General features: G+C 49.9%; 1 protein-coding gene across 9 annotated transcripts in view; it reads right to left on the minus strand.

Annotated features, from left to right (window-relative positions):
- Nucleotides 1–20,976, minus strand: part of WDR27 (WD repeat domain 27) — a 197,384-nt gene that overhangs the window by 167,317 nt on the left and 9,091 nt on the right. For all 9 annotated transcript variants that reach the window (XM_061428595.1, XM_061428593.1, XM_061428597.1 and 6 more), the window contains exons 3-14: nt 17,170–17,311; nt 15,478–15,602; nt 15,083–15,196; nt 13,711–13,762; nt 13,110–13,180; nt 10,787–10,895; nt 9,614–9,710; nt 7,430–7,530; nt 6,571–6,638; nt 6,240–6,361; nt 6,059–6,138; nt 79–157 (exon numbers count right to left, since the gene is read on the minus strand). In XM_061428595.1, coding sequence (XP_061284579.1) covers nt 79–157; nt 6,059–6,138; nt 6,240–6,361; nt 6,571–6,638; nt 7,430–7,530; nt 9,614–9,710; nt 10,787–10,895; nt 13,110–13,180; nt 13,711–13,762; nt 15,083–15,196; nt 15,478–15,602; nt 17,170–17,311 — 1,160 coding nt within the window. The remainder of the gene's footprint in view (nt 1–78; nt 158–6,058; nt 6,139–6,239; nt 6,362–6,570; nt 6,639–7,429; nt 7,531–9,613; nt 9,711–10,786; nt 10,896–13,109; nt 13,181–13,710; nt 13,763–15,082; nt 15,197–15,477; nt 15,603–17,169; nt 17,312–20,976) is intronic.

Below are 20,976 nucleotides of genomic sequence, written 5' to 3' on the forward strand. Positions count from 1 at the left end.
GGGGTCCACACACAGACATCCATCCACACCAGCACCTGCGCCCGGAGGCCATGGTCTGTCTCTGGGTGGTCCACTCACCATGGGGCAGCCGTGTAGCCCGACGACCGTATTTTGCTATGGAAAACCAGCGGGTGGTCCTTCACAATGCTCCGAGCAGCTGCGGGAAACATGGTTACAGAAGAAGCAAGTCACTAACACAGCTGCTTCATAGTGGATAGGACAAAGCTCTGCAGAGACAGCCACGTTCTCACAAGAGGAGTCAGTGCACACCCTACAGACTGGAGAGGCTTCATCCCTGACGACAAACCAACCCCACCAGCAGAAAAGGAAACTGAGGGCGCTAAAAGCGCCAGAAAACAACAAAAGCGTGATTTTCCTGCTTAAATGACCTGAACCGCAGTGTTTAATCCTGTGTGTTCCAGATGCTCGAGGGCTAACACGCCAGCCCTTCCCGCAGCGCCGGTCCCTCCGGCCACGTCTGCAAGAGGCTGTCCGCTCTGGGGTGAGACAGGCCACGCAGAACGCGGCCGGTGGGATTCTGTCCACAGGCCCCTGAAACCCGCAGCGTGGAGCAAGCGCCTCTGTGCCGGTGCCAGGCACAGCTCCTCTACGACAGGAATGCAAGTCTCTTAAGCCAACCAAGTGTCGCTCTTATGCCTGAGTTTATCACGACACAACAGTAAGAAAGACCAGCCAGCAGAGCATTTTAATGGCGAGGAAACACGGTACCCTGTTCTTAACACCCTGTAAGCGTCCACGGCCCAGCTGGCTGGTTAGAGCTCTGACACCTCGGGAACTTACCACCGACACAGACATGTCCCATGGGTGCTTCCAGACAGAATAAAGTCCTGCCAGAATTACTCATTTTTATGTATATTTGATACTTGCTATTCAATATGAATATTCTGTACAATACTATGAAACAGCTTTAGGAAATGGATAATTACATAATATTGAACACTCCAAAACCAGTTCTCTTTTTTAAAAGCAAAGAAACTCAGCTCTGCTTTTGGAACTATTTCAAATGTGATAAACTGAGACATATTCCCATCAGAAGCTCAGGGAACCCCACTGGGCACAGAGGCCCCGAGGAGGGAGCGGGGCCCCAGAGGCCCTCGGGAGGGACTGGAAATCCCAGAGGAACCAGGAAACCTTGCTATTTCTATTATGCTTTTGTAAGAGGAGGGATGCAAATTTTGAGATTACAGAATCACTATAAATCAGTCATCTTCTGTAATATTCCATATGAATATTTTCTAAACAACACAGAAAGCTATCATAAAAAGTCAAAGCTTTAAAATTTCACCAGCCCCTGGATACAGAGAAATTAGAATCTCTGGAATAAACCTCACTGTTTATATGGTTGCTCTCACTAAAGTTTTGTTTTCCAATCTACGTGTCACTTAGCTGTGAAGCATAGTACAGCATGTACGGTCGTCTGGGACAAAACGATACGTCCTAGTAGGGCATTCCCCGTCGGTCCAGTGGTGACTTCAAACCCTGGTCGGGGAAGTAAGATCCTGCAAGATTCTTGCCATGCAACCAAAACAATAGAAAAACTTGGACAAATTATCATTCAAAACGATGCACGCACCCGTGTGTTCACAGCAGCACTGCTCACACAGACAGGACACGGAGACAACCCAACCGCCCCTGGACAGATGAACGGATAAAGAAAACACGGTGCGTTCACACAGCAGGATGCCACTCGGCCGTGAAAACAGTGACATAATGCCATCTGCAGCAACATAGATGGACCTGGAGATGACACTGAATGAAGTGAGTCAGAGACGGTGTCATGTGGCATCACTCACGTTTGTCATCTAAAATACGACGCAAATGAACCTATTCTCAAAACAGAAACATACTCACTGACATAGAGACCAGAACGGTGGTTACCAGGAGGGCCGAGGCGGGGAGGCACAGACTGAGAATTTGGGGATATTACATTTAGGGGGCATCCCTGATGCTTCAAACAGTAAAGAGTTCGGTACAGTTAAGTCGCTCAGTAGTGTCCGACTCTTTGCAGCCCCATGAACAGCAGCACACCAGGCCTCTCTGTCCATCACCAACTCCCAGAGTCCACTCAAACCCATGTCCATCGAGTTGGTGATGCCATGCAACCATCTCATCCTCTGTCAACCCCTTCTCCTCCTGCCCTCAATCTTTCCCAGCATCAGAGTCTTTTCAAATGAGTCAGCTCTTCGCATCAGGTGGCCAAAGTATTGGAGTTTCAGCTTCAACATCAGTCCTTCCAATGAACACCTAGGACTCATCTCCTTTAGGATGGACTGGTTGGATCTCCTTGCAGTCCAAGGGAGTCTCAAGAGTCTTCTCCAACACCACAGTTCAAAAGCATCAATTCTTCAGTGCTCAGCCTTCTTCACAGTCCAACTCTCACATCCATATATGACCACAGGAAAAACCATAGCCTTGACTAGACAGACCTTAGTAAGCGTCTTTTAATTTCATGGCTGCAATCACCATCTGCAGTGATTTAGGAGCCCAGAAAAACAAAGTCAGCGGCTGTTTCCACTGTTTCCCCATCTATTTCCCATGAAGTGGTGGGACTAGATGCCATGATCTTCATTTTCTGAATGTTGAGTTTTAAGCCAACTTTTTCACTCTCCTCTTTCACTTTCATCAAGAGGCTCTTTAGTTCCTCTTCACTTTCTGCCATAAGGATGGTGTCATCTGCATATCTGAAGTTATTGATATTTCTCCTGGCAATCTTGATTCCAGCCTGTGCTTCCTCCAGCCCAGCATTTCTCATGATGTACTCTGCATATAAGTTAAATAAGCAGGGTGACAATATACAGCCTTGACGAACTCCTTTTCCTATTTGGAACCAGTCTGTTGTTCCATGTCCAGTTCTAACTGTTGCTTCCTGACCTGCATACAGGTTTCTCAAAAGGCAGGTCAGGTGCTCTGGTATTCCCATCTCTTTCAGAATTTTCCACAGTTTATTGTGATCCATACAGTCAAAGGCTTTGGCATAATCAATAAAGCAGAAATAGATGATTTTCTGGAACTCTCTTGCTTTTTTGATGATCCATCAGATGTTGGCAATTTGATCTCTGGTTCCTCTGCCTTTTCTAAACCCAGCTTGAACATCTGGAAGTTCACGGTTCACGTATTGCTGAAGCCTGGCTTGGAGAATTTTAAGCATTACTTTGCTAGCGTGTGAGATGAGTGCAATTGTGCGGTAGTTTGAGCATTCTTTGGCATTGCCTTTCTTTGGGATTGGAATGAAAACTGACCTTTTCCAGTCCTGTGGCCACTGCTGAGTTTTCCAAATTTGCTGGCATACTGAGTGCAGCACTTTCACAGCATCATCTTTCAGGATTTGGAATAGCTCAACTGGAATTCCATCACCTCCACTAGCTTTGTTCGTAGTGATGCTTCCTAAGGCCCACTTGACTTCACATTCCAGGATGTCTGGCTCTAGGTGAGTGATCACACCATCGTGATTATCTTGGTCGTGAAGATCTTTTTTGTACAGTTCTTCTGTGTATTCTTGCCACCTCTTCTTAATACCTTCTGCTTCTGTTAGGTCCACACCATTTCTGAGCCCTTCTTTGCATGAATGTTCCCTTGGTATCTCTAATTCTTGAAGAGATCTCTAGTCTTTCCCATTCTGTTGTTTTCCTCTATTTCTTTGCATTGATCGCTGAGGAAGGCTTTCTTATCTCTCCTTGCTATTCTTTGGAACTGCATTCAAATGAGTATATCTTTCCTTTTATCCTTTGCTTTTTGCTTCCCTTATTTTCACAACTATTTGTAAGGCCTCCCCAGACAGCCATTTTGCTTTTTTGCATTTCTTTTTCTTGGGGATGGTCTTGATTCCTGTCTCCTGTACAATGTCACAAACCTCCATCCATAGTTCATCAGGCACTCTGTCTATCAGATCTAGTCCCTTAAATCTATTTAAACAGTAAAGAAACTATCTGTAATTCAGAGACTTGGATTTGATCCCGAAGTTGGAAAGATTCCCTGGAGAAGGGAATGACAACCCACTCCAGTATTCTTGCCTGGAGAATTCCATGGACAGAGGAGCCTGGTGGGCTACAGTCCATGCAACAGCAAAGACTAGGACAAGACTGAGTGACTAACACACACACACACACGTAACATTTAGAACGGGTAAACAACATGGTCCTACTGAATAGCACAAGGAACAACTACATCCAATCTCCTGGGATAAACCATAATAGAAAAGAATATTTTTTAAAGAAATATATAGATATATAAATATATGTGTGTGTGTGTGTGTAAAACTGAGTCACTCTGCTGTACAGCAGGGATTCGTACATTATAAATCAACTAATACTTCAACTAAAAATAAATTTAAAATAAAATAAAAAAGTCTTAAATTCCATTTTAAGGGGCGATCTAAGTAAAACATATCTAAGAACAAAATGTAAATGAATTTGGTTAAAAAAAGAAAGACAGTCCCAAGTCTCGTTTCACAGCAGGTCTCCACACAGAGGTCTGCTATCAGCTGACGCTGGGGAACGTGGTCCTCCGTGCAGCTGACAAAACCAGGTGACCTAGGGTATGAGGGACGGCACTGCTTTTAACAGAGTTCACCCTGCAAGTACTCTGCCTCGAGTGGAAACATAGTTAGGATTTTGGAATACTCTCTGAACAACCTAGTATTGTTCCAACTATTAGCAATTTTAATTAATATTTGTTAGTCCACAAGTATTTCACAAAGAATGTTAAAAGCAATCTATACATAACATAACATTATTTGGGGTATTATTGAAGAAAATGATTCAAAAAGACTTTTTATGTTGCCCAAAGTTATAGAGTTACTTACTGCCACTGAACCGTACACACAAGTATGATTAATATGGTAAATTTTATGTAATTTATATTTTACTACAGTAAAAAGTACACACAAGAAATAAGTGAAGAGATGTACACTGCCATATTTAAAATAGATATAAAGGGAAAGTGTTAGTCACTCAGTCGTGTCCGACTCTTTTTGACCCCATGGACTGCAGCCCACCAGGCTCCTCTGTCCATGGAATTCTTCAAGCAAGAACACTGGAGTGGGTAGCCACTCCCTTCTCCAGGGGATCTTCCTAACCCAGGAATTGAACCCGGGTCACCTGCATTGCTGGAGAAAGCAATGGCACCCCACTCCAGTACTCTTGCCTGGAAAATCCCATGGACCCCATACAGTCCAAGGGGTCGCTAAGAGTCAGACATGACGGAGCGACTTCCCTTCCACTTTTCACTTTCATGCATTGAAGAAGGAAATGGCAACACACTCCAGTGTTCTTTCCTGGAGAATCCCAGGGACAGGGGAGCCTGGTGGGCTGCCGTCTATGGGGTCGCACAGAGTCGGACACGACTGAAGCGACTTAGCAGCACCTGCATTGCAGGTGGACTCTTTACCGTCTGAGCCACCGGGGAAGTCCCTAAAATAGATAAACAACAAGCACCTACTGAATAGCACGGTGACAGACTTTGTTTTCTTGGGCTCCAAAATCACTGCAGATGGTGACTGCAGCCATGAAATTAAAAGATGCCTGCTCCTTGAAACAAAAGCTATGACCAACCTAGACAGCATATTAAAAATCAGAGATACCACTTTGCCAACAAAGGTCCATATAGTCAAAGCTATAGTTTTTCCAGTAGTCATGTACAGATCTGGGACTTGGACCATAAAGAAGGCTGAGTGCCAAAGAATTGATGCTTTTGAACTGTGGTGTAGGAGAAGACTCTTGAGAGTCCCTTGGACTCCAAATAGATCAAACTAGTTAACATAAAGGAAATCAACCCAGAGAAACCACTGCCAGTATTTCTCATGTTTTGAATTCCTACGAATTATACCCAAGTCATGAAGAAACGCCCAACATATTCCCCACCACAAAAACTATGTCAGAACACATGAGAGGCAGAGAAAGGAAGGAACAAAGGAAGAAGAAAGCATTGAATTTTCACCTCGATGAACGTGAATCCGCAAACCGACAGAGTGAAGCTGAACAAACGTGACTCAGAGAAGGAGCTGCCCCACATCCTGCGTTTCAGACTACGTTATACTCACCAGATTGTTTCTGAGTAGCCTGCTTGGTTCTTTTTTCCTTAAGTCCCAAGTACAGCGGAGAAGTCGGTAACACACAGGAGCTGAAAGAGAAACACAACCCTGGTCTGTGAGAGCAAACATGCGTGATGGAGTTGTTTCAGGGAAACGTGCATCGTAAAGACGGTTTCGCACGGCTCCGCACCTGGGCAGCACCGACAGGTCCGGTCCCGGGTGGGGGCGCTGCTGAGACCGCAGCAGAGCAGCAGGGTCCGCCTCCACCAGCGCGGTCTCGTTCCCAAACATGGACGTGAGCAAGCAGAGGGCCTGCGCGGACGGGTTCAGAGAATCGGTCATGGTTGTGGGCACTTTAGTTGTGCTAATGGGTGCCCTGTGCAGACGCATGTGACCCCTGAACCTTCACACACAACCTCACGCGGTGAGCAGCCGGGAGAGCACGTCGGAAGAAGGGAGGATAAACCGCAGTGGGTGGGCGCACCGCCCCGGCCTTGCTCAGGGTATGGCTCACGACTCACCTCACCACCACCGGTTCTGCTCGCCACGGCGCACGATCCAGCAACCTGAATGCTGAGGCTCTGGAAGTCTTCATTCCCGGCAAAGAGAAAACAGGCCACACATAAGGCCATGAGATGCTGCCTGCACACGGGCCGGGGCCGGGGCGGTGAGGACAGAGCACACAGGCCGCTGCCCGTGCAGAGGTGCCCTGGCGTGAGCCTGCAGACCAAGCTCCACACGTGGCCGCAAGAGTGCAGTAGGCGCAGCGTCCCTGTGAGGACACCGAGCCAGGCCGGGCACATGGCGTGAGACCTTAACGGACAGAAAACCAACCAAGAGGAGGCAGGCACGGGCGCCGGGGCCAGCAGAGGCTACCTGTTTAGACAGACGACAGGGAGGCAGCTCCCCAGGAGGAGGGCCCGGACCAGGACGCCGGAGCCCTTGGGGAGTGGGGCGAGGGCCAGGCCGTGTGCACGTGGGGCAGCGGGCAGCAGTCCGTCGTCTCCCCGCAGCTCAGGGGCCGGTGGGGACCGAGCCTGCAGGCGTGCAGATGCCAGGACGGGCGAGGAGTCTGTCACTCAGCCCCACAGCTGCGATGGTGACCAGGCACCGCAGCAAGGCTGTGGTGGGGACACAGGGCCAACTGCAGGTCCCGGACATGGCTGGGCCCCAGGAGGAGGGGGAGACAGAGGACAATGGGTGATGGGGTGTAGCAGGGGCTCGGGGGTTCCAGGACAGCCAGCGTGGTGCAGTTGACCAGGAGCCTGGTCCCTGGGGGTCAGTGACGGGCACCCACCGTGACCCCCCGAATGTCAGACAAAGGAAAACGTTCAAGTTACATACTATCTGTATCAAAGATTCTCTGAAGGTAGATCTTACCCTTGTAATGTAAAACAGCCTCCAGTTCAAAGCTTGACAAGTTAAATATGAGCAAACCGGTGGAGCTTCCAATCCACAAGCAGCGGGCAGTCTCAGAGAGGCTGATTCCAAAAGGAAGAGAGAAAAGCGTGTGCTGACCGTCCCCCTCAGCCAGGGCGGCAGGGACCCCGGGCCTCGGGGAACCTGAGGGTCCCCTGCCCGAGTCTTGGGTGCCGGCCCCATCTCGGACGACCTCTAGCATGTCCCCCGGGGCGGGTTTCCAAGGCCCTACTGTTGAGAGGGTAACAGGCAGGAAGGCCAGGGGTCTCCAAATGGAGGAAATAGGCTGCAAGTATCAGACATTTCTCTCTCTCTTAAGCAGCAGGAGGAAACAAACTAGCGATATTTTTTCCTTCTCTATACAAATGTAAAAGGAGGTTTCTCTTAAAATACTGTGTTGTCATAATAACACCTGGTTTCACCTGAAGTTAAGTATTCTCAAACCTTGAGTTAACCAATGCATTTTTCTTATGGAAATGTTTGTCTTAAGCTATGTTAATGTGCTATGCATTTACCCCAGACTCTGTCTTCAAGTTGGTTCCACCTAATGGCTCAGAATCGACTTGACAAACCAGTATGTTATACTCAGATATTGTTCCCCTAATCTATGTAAACGAAACTACTTGTATGGTGATCTTCCCTTCTACAAGATTCATGTCAGTTGTTTTATGGCCCCTGGGATGAATCATATGATGCCAAGATTATCCCAAAATACATCTTATGGGTGAGGGGCCTGGTGCCATTCTGAGTTTTAAGACATTCCTTTCTTTCATTGACAGACTGCTAGTGACTATATAACATCCAGCTGAAGACTAGCAGGGGGGTACTCTTTCTGCCCCCTTCTGATGCCTATTTCAGAAGCTTTCTCTGTCTCCTTTATACTTTAATAAAACTTTATTACACAAAAGCTCTGAGCGATCAAGCCTCGTCTCTGGCCCCGGATTGAATTCTTCTCCTCTGGAGGCCAAGAATCCCAGCGTCTTTTTGTTCAGCAACAACCTTTCACTGTCCAGGGAAGGCAGAACTCAGAGGGCCACAAGCTGGGCCTGACTCAACTGTGACCTGAGGCTTTCCTCTCCTCTAAGGTCACCAGAGGGAGGCACCTGTGGCCTCCGAGAGACCCCCACACAGGTGGGCATCCCTGCCAGAGCCCCACACCTGTGCCATGGCTGTGCCTGAAGACCCTGCTGAGCAGAGCTGACGAGGTGGAGACTGACTGACAGCGCGTTCACACCAGGATGGACGGATCTGCCGCTGCGTCTTTGTTTTCTGATGTACAAACTAGACCCAGGCTGTAAACTGACTGGCCAGCCTCCTCTGGCTTCGCAGACCTGGACTCAGAGCAGCTTCCTCAGGCACACCTGAGAGCAGCACACCTCGGCCACTGGGCCTCCAACAGCCCCCACTCCCTGGGCTGCTCATGGGTGCTCAGCCTCCAACACCAGCCCCAGGGAGACCACGTGGGCCTGAGCAGAAATAGGGTCACTCTCCCTGAGCAAAGGTGGGGACCCAAGGCCTCAGACCCCCTAGTCAGCTCAAGTCCAGGCCAGGCAGGGGCCCTGAGCAGACACAGCTGCCTGACGGGTAAGCACAGCAGGGCTGCAACTGCACCAGCCACCTCCTCAGGGCTCCCACCCCAGCAGGACCAAAGGCAGGCCTTAGTCAACGCCAGAGCTCTCTGCAGTCTGTGTGGAGCCAAGGGGAATGAAATCATGATGTATTTGCTTAGTCAGAGTAAAACAGTGGCTCCCTGTCATTGCCAAATATTTAAAATACTTCTATAAAACAAGAAATAACTAAAATTCATTTGGGGTCAAACTTAAAGGTATGAAATATGGCACAGATGGCAGAAGTTTAGGATGAGTTATGATAATGTCACCCTCTCCCCTATTACAGAAGTCAAGATCAGCCTCAATGGGTGAAGTAAATTAAAAATAATCTCATTTCCTTTATTAAATATAGTTAAAAATAACTGATCAAGATTATCAACCTTAAGGCTTAAAATATGCAACTCTAAGAACACTTACAGTTATTATTACTCATACAGACAAAAATAGTTTGGTTTTATTTTAATCGTTCTAGAAAAAATGAACCTAATCTGGGAGGCTTTCTCCAGAAGGGCTTGGTGGAACTCACAGTACTCACAATGCACAGCCACAGGCTGCCAGGCTCAGGACAGGAAGGGCCACTTCAGTCTCTTCTCCCGTTTCTGGGGCCTTCGTGGACGGAGGCTGACCACCTTCTATGGACAGAATTACTGACAATCTGAGATGTGACATTAAAATGACTGGTCATGGTGAAGGCTACCAGCTGACCCCACGGGGCACTGTAGGAGATGCATGTTGTTGGAGTAACTCAGACCGAGTCAAGAAAAACCCTTGGTCTTGTACATTATAAAGCACAAGGCTGGAAATACAACTCAGACCCTGTGTCATGAGCCTGCAAGGGAGGGAGATGGAGTTTCGAGGACAGACCTGCAGAAAGGGGGTGGGAGGAAATGGCTTAAAACTAACTGTGGGTTCTGAAAGCGGGCTCAGGATCCACCGTGTGTGTTCGTCGCTCAGTCGTATCTGACTCTTTTCAACCCCAAGGACGGTAGCCCACCAGGCTCCTTGGTCCATGGGATTATCCAGGCAAGAATACTGGAGTGGGTTGCCACTCCCTTCTCCAGGGGACCTTCCCAACCCAGGACTCGAACCTGGGTCTCCTGCATTGCAGGCAGATTCTTTATCATCTGAGCCACCAGGGGAAGCCTAAGATCCACTAGATAAGGGCAATTTCTGACCCACTTTAAGAAGAAATAGCTTAAAGCCATTTACTAATACATATGTTATATGTGTCTCACACACTAAAGAAAGAACACAACAGTGATAAACGAGAAGGGGAGCAGAGCAGAGACACGTGTCGTGCAGCATGGAAACGAGCAGATGGGTGCCCACGACAGACAGCCTGCAGCCCAATAAACAGTAAAAACGTCGGCTCCTCCCGGGGTGGTGGCAGACATTCAAGTACTTGACCACGGGGACGGGTGGAGGGTGACAAGCAGAAGGAGGGGCCGGGCCAGCCAAGCAGACTCAGCTGAGAAGCCCCGGACTCCTGGGTGGCCCTGCTGCGACACCACCCGTGGAAGCCAGGAAGCGCTGGGTGGGGGAGGGACAGGACCCTCTGGGCAGTAAGATGAGCCCCCACCACCCCCACACCATCTGCCCCCCATGTCCTGCCTGGTTCCAGGTCCCCGGCTTCCCCTCTCCCCCACCCCTGTTCACAGGGGCTTTGACTTCCATGGCAGGGTCTGCAGGGCATCACCTGGCCACGTACCTGGCTTGGACTCTGCCCTCCTAGTGGAGAAACTCTCTCTCTTTTTCCTCAGGTCAACATGCGTCACACAGCGGTAATGGTGCCCTTCAACCAAACTGAAGATCCAGAGCTGGAAAAGCAAAACACGTCTAGCCAGGCTGGAACATGTCTAGACAGGCGTGAACACATCTAGACAGGCAGGAACACATCTAGACAAGCGGGAACACGTCTAGACACACAGGAACATGTCTAGACATGGGACTCTCACCAGATATGACCATGAAGAGCAGGCGGTCAGTGAAAAGACTGAGCAGGGAGCTGACAGGATGAGAGATGGCCCTTCAGAGGCCCCTAGCTCTTCCCTTGTGACCTCCAATACCCTCCCCATCCCCGACCCGGGAGGCACCCCCCTACGGGCACAGAAGTGCATGGCATGACCCCGAGGTCACATGTCTTATGCACAGCATGGACCGAGAGCAGGTGTGCTCCTGCACCCAGCACTGCATGCCGGCCTCTCCAACACAGCATCGTGAGTACAGCCGACACATCCCTGGAGACAGCTCGAACAGGTGATGGCAGCTGTCTTGCTGTATCTCACTGTTCACTGAACCCACGGTAGGCAAGGTGCAAGCTCTCTGGAAGAATTCTCAAGGCGTCACAGGAACTGTAAACGTGTTTGTTCTCTCCGGGCTGGTGTGGCGGCCGTAACGCAGCCTCAAGGCTTTCCAGATGGAACTTACATGTGCTTACCCGACAGGAGTGGCCCACGGCCGAGCAGGTTCTTGGTGACGCGCGTGCACACTGCTGCAAGTGAGCTCGGCTGTTACATAATCATATGTACAACACGTGGGGTTTGAGAGCCTGACCACCGCCATCTTGGCTAATTTTGCTCTTTCCCTGTAGCGGTCAGCTTTGTCAGAAAGGAAGCAACTATCTCAGCTGATGCAGTAATGTAACAAGAAGCTGACGTTTGGCCTTGGACCTGGCCCAGCCCAGGTGCAGAGCTCCTGGAACCCGGGGGTTCCTGCTCGTGGAGGGACCCAGTGCCGCTGGCAGGTTGCTGGCCTGACCTCTGGGACCCTCAGTTTTCTTAAGGATGGGGGCTGGTTGCAGGGAAACAACCCCTGACCTCTGGAGAGGGGGGCTAGATGGCCTTCCATCACTCACAGCCAAGGATCAAATCAACGGTGCCTAAGCAATGAGGCCTCCATAAAAATCCCCAAAGTGTGGGTTCAGGAGCTCCAGGCAGGTGAAAACACCTCCCTGGGGAGTGGAGCCCCCTCCCACGTCCTGGGAACAGAAGCTGCTGTGCTAAGGCCCTCCCAACCTCACCCCCGCAGCTCTTCATCTGGCTGCTCACCTGTGTTAACAGATGGAGGGAGGAAGCGGTTGTGGGAACCTCCAATTTGCAGCTAAGTCAGACAGAAGAGGTGGGTGACCTGGAGACCCACTCCCTGGGACTGGCACGGGGTGGAGAGGATGCAGGCTCATGGGCTCAGCCCCTAACTGCCTCCAGGCAGATGGTGCCAGACCAGGTCAAGGCAGGACCCTGCTGGGGTCGTGGTAACTCGTTCCTGGCGGGGAGCCCCCGCATCTGGGGATGGAGCGCCAGCAGAGCTCAGGGTGAAAGCAGAGGCTCACAGGAGGAAGGCTGGGTGACGGCCTAACACGGCATCCCCCCGAATCACGCCAACATCCACTCTCTTTACAATGTTTATCTGCTTTGGCCGCGCTGGGTCTTCAGTGCCGCGTGGGCTGTTCTCCAGTTGCAGAGAACAGGGGCTGCTCTCCAGCTATGGTGCACGGGGTTCTCGCTGCAGTGGCTTCTTCTGCTTCGAAGCACAGTCTCGAGGTACACAGGCGTCAGCGGCTGTCCCCGCGGGCTCACCAGTCACGACTCCCGAGCTCCAGAGCACAGGCTCAGTAGTTGTGACTCATGGGCTTAGTTGCTCCGTGGCATGTGGGATCTTCCCAGATCAGGGATCAAACCTGTGTCCCCTGCCTTGGCAGGCAGACTCTTTACCACTGAGCCACCAGGGAAGTCCAACAGCCACTTTTAAAAAGAGAACAGTATCCATAGCTTGCAAAGCAAACTTCAATTGTTCACCTAAAAACTAAGTTTTAAAAAAGACCAAGTACCTTCAGACCTCTCAAAAGGTATAACGCTGACACTAAGGGCTGTACCAGCCTTTACAGAAGGTCGCGTTTCCTGCAGCCAGGCCACCAGGCACCAGCAGGTCTGGCCTCAGCCAAGGATAAAAGCAGCCTTGAAACAGACGCCTTTGCGCACACGTTCACCCGTCACAGTAACGTCTGAAAGCTGGAGTTGCACAGAGGCTCTCACCTGGCCGTCCGTGCAGCCAGCCACCAGCTGCTGACTCCGTGGGTCCACAAGGAGACTCAGGAGGGGCGCGGCTGTGGAAGGGAGCACAGGGTCCTTAGCTCGGATGCCTGCCGGTCCTGCTCAGCACCAAGCCCACCCGTGTGATCACACTCTGGGGTCACCGGCACCAGGGAGAGTGTGGGGAAAGCGCCCGGGCACCCAAAAGGGCTCAGGAGCGGTACACGGCCCACCCAGGCCGGCCCCTCACTCCTAGCCGCGTCCGCTGGCTCTGTCGGCAGAGGCCGCAGCGCTGGGCCTTGCTTCCAGGCAGCAGCGGAGGCGGACAGCACTTTTCTTAGGGCCGCCAACATGATTTCCCAATTTTCTGAGACACAAGAGGCTCTGACTCCAAGCATCTACTTAATTTTAAGTTAAAAGTTTCAGAAGGATTAACTGTTATGTGAACTCTTTCAACATGTGGAGAGATAGTAGACAAGCATGAAACACTCTCCATGAGTGACACTGAGACCGATGGACGGGGCAGCCCTGACTTAAAGATTAACATGTGAACTAGGATGAACTGTGTGCACAGCCTGCTCACGGGAATCATGCCCCAAGTTACCTGTTAACACTGATGAGCTGTATATCAGCGACCCCATACGATGGTCCCAAACCTTTGGACAGACACACATTTCTTTAGAAGAAGCACAAGCATTGCCATTGTTGCTACAGCTTGAACGAATATTCTACCCAGCTACCAATTAATTTATGTGAATGGTTATCTAAAGCAGAAAATAATAAGGACATAAGTAACAAAACTATAGAAACACAGTAGAAGACATCAGAACATACAGGAAATAAACACTTCCAGAAACATCAACCTATGGGTTTGGAAGACGCAGACAAGACAAGGTTGGGAACATTACCAGCACTTCAGCAACATCTCGAGATGGGGTCGGAAGATTGGAAAGGACCAGTTACGTGGAGATGGGCTCACACCCCTCTTCTGCAAACAGCAGCTCCAACCCTCACACACCCTGCAGGCGAGGACGCCAGCACCTCACCTCACAGAGAAGCAGGGCTCAGCACAGCCAGCCCTCCACAGCAGGGAGCCGGGGTTCCCCTGGTGAGCGGGGAGCTGGGGTTCCAGTCCCGACTGCTGCCTCAGAGCGGGGAGGGGACCTCTGTCAAGTAGGTGGCAGGAACTTCAAGGCAACGAGGGAAGTATTTACAGACTCCCTCCTCTCTCTGTCTGCAGACACCTGCTACCTACCCTCCATTTCCTTCAGTTACAACATACGACGTCCTCACATCTCAGCCAGCTAATGACCACGATGAACTGACTGCGAGGTGGATGAGGCCTGAGCCTGCATTTTGAGTTACTCTCCTCTCAAGCCCCGGAGAAGGCAATGGCACCCCACTCCAGTACTCTTGCCTGGAAAATCCCATGGGCGGAGGAGCCTGGAAGGCTGCAGTCCATGGGGTCACTGAGGGTCAGACACGACTGAGTGACTTCACTTTCACTTTTCACTTTCATGCATTGGAGAAGGAAATGGCAACCCACTCCAGTGTTCTTTCCTAGAGAATCCCAGGGACGGGGGAGCCTGGTGGGCTGCCGTCTATGGGGCCGCACAGAGCCGGACACGACTGAATCAAAGCAGCAACAGCAGCAGCCTCTCAAGTCCAACTGAGTTCTGACTGAATCTTCTGCTATTGGAAAGCGGCCTCAGGGAACACCATGGAGGTGAGTTAAGGTGCCAGTCCCTGCAAGGCCCCCGTTCCAGGAGGAGGGTCCCCACCAGACTCTGCCCCCTGGAGTCAGCAGATGGTGCTGTGGGCACCGGCTCCCCACACTCGCCTGGTGACCGGCCAAAACGTCAGACTCAGGTTGAGGGCAGTTGTCCCTCGGACATTTCACGTCTGGCAGCGGCCAGGAACCAGAAGCAGAGCGCAAAGCGTTCACACGCCCCAACGTTCTGACGCCCGCCCCATACCTTGAAGCTTCTGTCCTCGGATGCCGAGATGAGGATGTGTGTCTGCCAAGCACAAAACTCGGCCGCAGTCACTGGGCCGTGGTGGCCATCCAGCTCAGCCAGCGGGGACCGGCTCTGGGGATTGGTGAAGGAAGGCCAGGCACGGAGTGCCCTGGTCATTATCGTTATTAAGAAGCTATATGAATCTCACAGAAAATAGTTTCTACATAATCCCCTCGCCCACATGTGAAACTTCCTGCATATAAACCTGGAAGCTAAAACTCAGACGCCCAGCCAACAGGGAGTCCCGGGGAGTCCCCGGCCAACACCCTCACAGAAGCAGGCCCAGCGAGACGCTCTGCCAAGAAGAGGTGGGAGGGGCCCACATCTGGGGCCCGTGGCCCAGGGGACCTCACCTCAAGGTCCAGCATCAGTACTCTGCTCCCCGCACACACTGCCACCACTCGATCGTCGGGACTAAGCCTCAGACACAGCACCCTTCCCAAGAGGGTGCCGAGAACAGTCCCCCGAGGAAGTCGCCCTGCAGGGAGTTTGGTCATCAGTGTCGGCCTGCCAAGGCCACTCAGCAACGCCCATGATGACCTCTGGGAAATGCTGACAGCAAAATCCTCTGCTATAGAACTGTGTGCAGAAGAGTGTGAGGTTTGGTCTGATTTTGGCTCTTCAAGAGAATTAAAAACATTGGAAAGTTCTTCTGGAAATACATGGAACCCAGGGATTGGCCACAGGGAAGTGACTCCACGTCAGGAAGGATAACGTGTCTTGGGGAACCACCCACGTACACACCCTGGGCGAGTTATGGGTCCCAACCCTCCCGCCTCCTCCCTGCGGCCACCCTGGCTCCAGACCCAGCCATTGACCAGCCATGGCCTGTGTCAAGCAGGCAGAAGGGAAGCTGTGCCCACCTGAGCCTCAGTTCCAGTCCAGAGCCCCTCCACCGCCAGGAGGACGAGGTGTCAGGCCGGCCTGCAAGCCCCACAGTGATGCTGCAAGCCAGCCTGCAGCCTCACCTTCGAGTGAGGTCACTGGGCCAGCCCGCCCCTGGGCAGCAAAGGCTCAGTGCCCACCACAGTCTGGCCCAGAGACTGAAGCCACTTGTCAAGACGAGAGCCCACAGGAAGGAAAACGTGCACCCACCCTACTGCTGCTCCGTCCTGGGGGCCCCCACACAGATCTGCCTCGACACACTCAGCAAGTGCTCGTCCCTCCCCAGGCACCCTCAGGCCTAGGACACATCCAGGAACCTGACAGAGAAACCCCGCCTCCAAGGAAACCTTACAGGGTGGACAGGTAGGAGGCATTTAGATGCCAGTAAGCAAAACAAATAAGCCAGCTCCCCATTTGTTCCACCGATCGAGGCATCTGCTTCAGCACTAGCACCACACTGCTTGGGAGACTGCAGCTCTGCAGCATAGTCTGAAGTCAGGAGCCTGACTTCCTCCAGCTCCATCCTTAGTTCTCAAGGTTTTCTCCGTATCGCTCATGTTTCCATACAAATTTTTAAATTATTTGTTCTAGTTATGTGACCCACCCAACTCTTTGACTTCACCTGATAAAACTCTCCTAACATCACTGAGCTCCAACCACACTGGGCTGGTTCTCAGCTCTTCAATCAGCGGCTCCTGCTGTGACCCTCCTCCTCCAGCTCAAGGCCCGCCCTGCAGAAGCCGCAGCACTGAGCAGGTGCTGCCGCATTCCCTGCCCACACTGAGGTTCCTTTCCCTGCTCACTGCCCACCACTGTCTGCTGGCTCACCTGTTCCAGTCTGCCTCCCACACTGAGCTGTAGATTCACTACTGTCTCAGTAAGCGAAGAATATTTCAACTTGTCAAGCTGTTTTCAGAGTTCCACAAAAATCACCAATTTCAGAAACAGACAGTCTTCAGATGAAAATTAATGAGCCTATGGTGTCAGCCAAGGTCAGCAGTTCTGAGGGGCCCGGTCTACTTCCCACAGAACATCCAGCTTAGACACCAAGTTTCAAGGTTAAAGGCATCAAAAATGATCCCAAAACACCCTGTGTCACCAAGTGCATTTAGAACGAGTCGTTCCCTTTGTGCATTTCAATGTGTTTAAAGCCCCGTCACCTTGTAGCTCTTCCTGTCTGCACTCATCCAGGCTCCACACCAGGACACAATCTAGCGATGCAGAACAGACCAGAAGCGGGCTCTCTCTGCTTCCAAATGTCACGGCAGTGATGGGCTGACGGTGTCCTTTTAGGATCATCAGCTGAAGAGAGTAACAAAAAACAAAAAGACCATAGATTATACAAAACATTTTTTAATAAAAAAGAATGTAACATAACCTCAATCCTAAGAAATTAAATGGATTGAGTTCTTTAAACATGTATTTCATATATTCATTTATACTTCTATTACTATTAAAATTACTGTTCATGTACCATTAAATTACTCTCTTGGGTTAAGTATTTCACTGTTACTCAGTATTACTAAGTTCAGTTCAGTTCAGTCACTCAGTCATGTCTGACTCTTTGCGACCCCATGAATCACAGCATGCCAGGCCTCCCTGTCCATCACCAACTCCTGGAGTTCACTCAAACTCATGTCCATCAAGTCAGTGATGTCATCCAGCCATCTCATCCTCTGTCGTCCCCTTCTCCTCCTGCCCCCAGTCCCTCCCAGCATCAGAGTCTTTTCCAATGAGTCAACTCTTCGCATGAGGTGGCCAAAGTACTGGAGTTTCAGCTTCAGCATCATTCCTTCCAAAGAACACCCAGGGCTGATCTCCTTTAGAATGGACTGAGTATCACTAATGGCACACAAATCAAATGATTACCTCTTCCTTCTATTTTTTCCCTATTGATTAATTAACAATGCACATGGCATCCCTACTCCATGGCAGAGGGGCGACAGATGTGCTAAATACTGAAGGATAAGGACAGTAACAAGGATTTGGCAAGAGGAGCCGAGAAAGCAAAGCGCGTTTACGGAACAGCTGGTATGAACAAAGCAAGAAGACAAAGCTGGAGGGAGTCCAGGCCACGTGCTAAAGCCCTGACAACCACATAGGGAGCTAGGATGGAGCTACAGAAAAGCACAGGCCAGCACTGTGCACGCAGAAGAATGCAGTGACCAGGGCTGGTTTTTCAGGAACACACATTTCTGAAGGTTCAGAAGAGAGACAAGGGTGGGGCACAGAGGAACCAAAACACTGCAAAGGAGACACAACGGAGGCCTGAGCCAAGGAGGCACAGTTGGAGGAGGGAGGGGATGACCAGTGGACTGAAGGGATGAAGAAAAGACAAGAAGAGACAGTCAGCAGTATGGCTGAGACCCCGTGTGAATACAGAACAAGGAAGAGAGGACACACCAGGGGAGGGTGGGGAGTCGGTGTGGACGCAGCACAAGGAAGAGAAGACACACCAGTTAAGGGTGGGGACCGTGGTGATTGCCCCAGGAGGCAGAGGTGCTCTCAAGCCAACCTCATGTGGACAGCATGCCTTCTGCTGTGAGAGCTCTGCCTCAAGTGGGAGGCCCAGGAGAGTCCCTCCTACGCCCATGGCAGGTGGGTTCATCTGTACCAACCTTCCCATGAGAAGGACAAGATAAAAGAGACACACTTTGCCAAAAAAAAAAGAAAACATTTTCTCAGACATCAGAGAGTAATGAAGGCAACGAAGAATTCAGATCAGAGAAGAAGAAGGCTGAGAGGAAGGATTCCAGCACCAAGGCTGCTTCTCTGGTGAAGACAGCTACGCTCCTGACTCAGCACTTGAGAAGCAAGGTACTTATGGGGCTGGGGCACAGAAATGGGGCAAGTAAATGCATTACTGTCTGGGCATAAACAGAGCAATCTTACTGGGAGAAGAGCAAAGAATTCCATCCCGCTACAAAGTACTTCTGAGAATAGACTCAAAAGCCATAAGGTTGACACTCAGTACTTCTTCCCTTTAAAATGTAATGGGTGGATTTTAACAAATTTCTGCTTTAAAAAAGAAATACAGCCTCCCAAGGTGGGAGGGAGGGACATGTTGCCAATTCTACCAAATGTCTTTCAGAAAACAGAAGAAAAATTAGAGGAAACACTTCTTTTCAGAAAAAACAGAAGGACTACTTCCTTGCTCATTCTCTGAAGTCAGCATTACCTGGATACCAAAACCACACAAACTCATGACAAGAGAAGAAAATCACAGATCAATATCTCTCATGAACAGACATGCAAAAATCCTCACCAAATATTTAAAATATTACCAAATCAAACCAAACAATTTATAAAAAGAATTATAACCATGACCAAGTGGGGTTTATTCCATGTACACAAGATTGGAAAATTATAAAAGTCTGTGGAAAGAAATAAATGAAGAACTAAATTAATGGAGAGATGGTCCATGTTCATGGATATGAAGACTCAATATTATTAATATGTCAGTTCATCCCAGCTTGATCTATAGATTCAGTATAATCCAAACGAAATCAACAAACTTACTCTGAAGTTTATTTTGGCGGGGGCAAAAGACACAACAGCCACAAAATATTGTAAAATAACAGGTGGAGGACTGACCTACCTGAGTTCAAGGCTTACTCTAAAGTTCCACTGATCAAGACTGTGTGACGTTGGCAAAAGAAAGGACAGACAGATCCCTGGGAGAGAAGAGAGAGCCAGAAACAGTCAGCAGACCATTCATAAAGAAACAGAGGCAATACAGTGGGAAAAACGAAATACTTCCAAAGGCAACACAGACACACTCTAGACGACTTGCGTTTGGCAAGGGCTTTTTAGATAAGACACGAAAGACATGACCCATGAAAGTAGGAACTGATAAGCTGGACTTCATCAAGACTAAAATTTTCTGCTCCATGAAAGACACTGTCAAGAGAATAAAAACAAAAACCATAGGCTGGGAGAAAATATTTGCAAAAGACATATCTGATGAAGGACTGTTATCCAAAACATACAAAGGCTTCTTAAGACACAAGGAAACAAACCACTCAATTGAAAATGGACAGAAGAGCTTAACCTCAGCAAAGAAGACACGCAGGTTCCAAGCGTGAAGCATAAGTCATCAGGGAAATTCAAGTTAAACAGCAGTAAGGTACTACTGTACACTCGTCAAAATGGCTAAAATCCAGAATGCTACTGCTGCTGCTGCTGCTAAGTCGCTTCAGTCATGTCCGACTTTGTGCAACCCCATAGATGGTAGCCCACTAGGCTCTTCTGTCCCTGGGATTCTTCAGGCTAGAACACTGGAGTGCGGTGCCATTGCCTTCTCCGAAAATCCAGAATAGACAATACCAAACGCTGACAAGGGCATGGAGCAAGAGGAACTCTCATCCTTTGCTAGGGCCACTTTCTTACAGAGTGAAACATACTCATCATACAACTCAGCAATCCTGCTCCTTCGTATTTACCAAAGGAGTTGGCTTCCCTCATAGCTCAGCTGGTAAAGAATCTGCCTGCAATGCAGGAGACCCCAGATCGATTCCTGGGTCGGGAAGATCCCCTGGAGAAGGGAAAGGCTACCCGTTCCCGTACTCTGGCCTGGAGAATCCATGAACTATACAGTCCGTGAGGTCACAAAGAGTCGGACACGACTGAGCAACTTTCACTTCACTTCACTTTGAAAATTTATGTCTGCACAAAAACTGATGTTTACCACAGCTTTATTCATAACTGCAAAAACTTGAAAGCAACTTCAGTAGGTGAATGAATAAATAACCTCTGGCCCATCCAGACAAGAAAATATTATTCTGCACTGAAAAGCAATCAGCTATCAAGCCAAGAAAAGACATGGGGAAAACGTCAATGCAAATTACTAGTGAAAGAGTCCATCTGAAAAGGCTGCACACTGTATAATTGCAACATACAGCATTCTGGAGAGGAGAGAACTACAGAGACGATGCAAAGATCAGTGGCTGCCAGGGTGAGGGCTTGGG

Source organism: Bos javanicus, chromosome 9 (genome assembly GCF_032452875.1).
Source record: "Bos javanicus breed banteng chromosome 9, ARS-OSU_banteng_1.0, whole genome shotgun sequence".
Classification (NCBI taxonomy): Eukaryota; Metazoa; Chordata; class Mammalia; order Artiodactyla; family Bovidae; genus Bos; species Bos javanicus.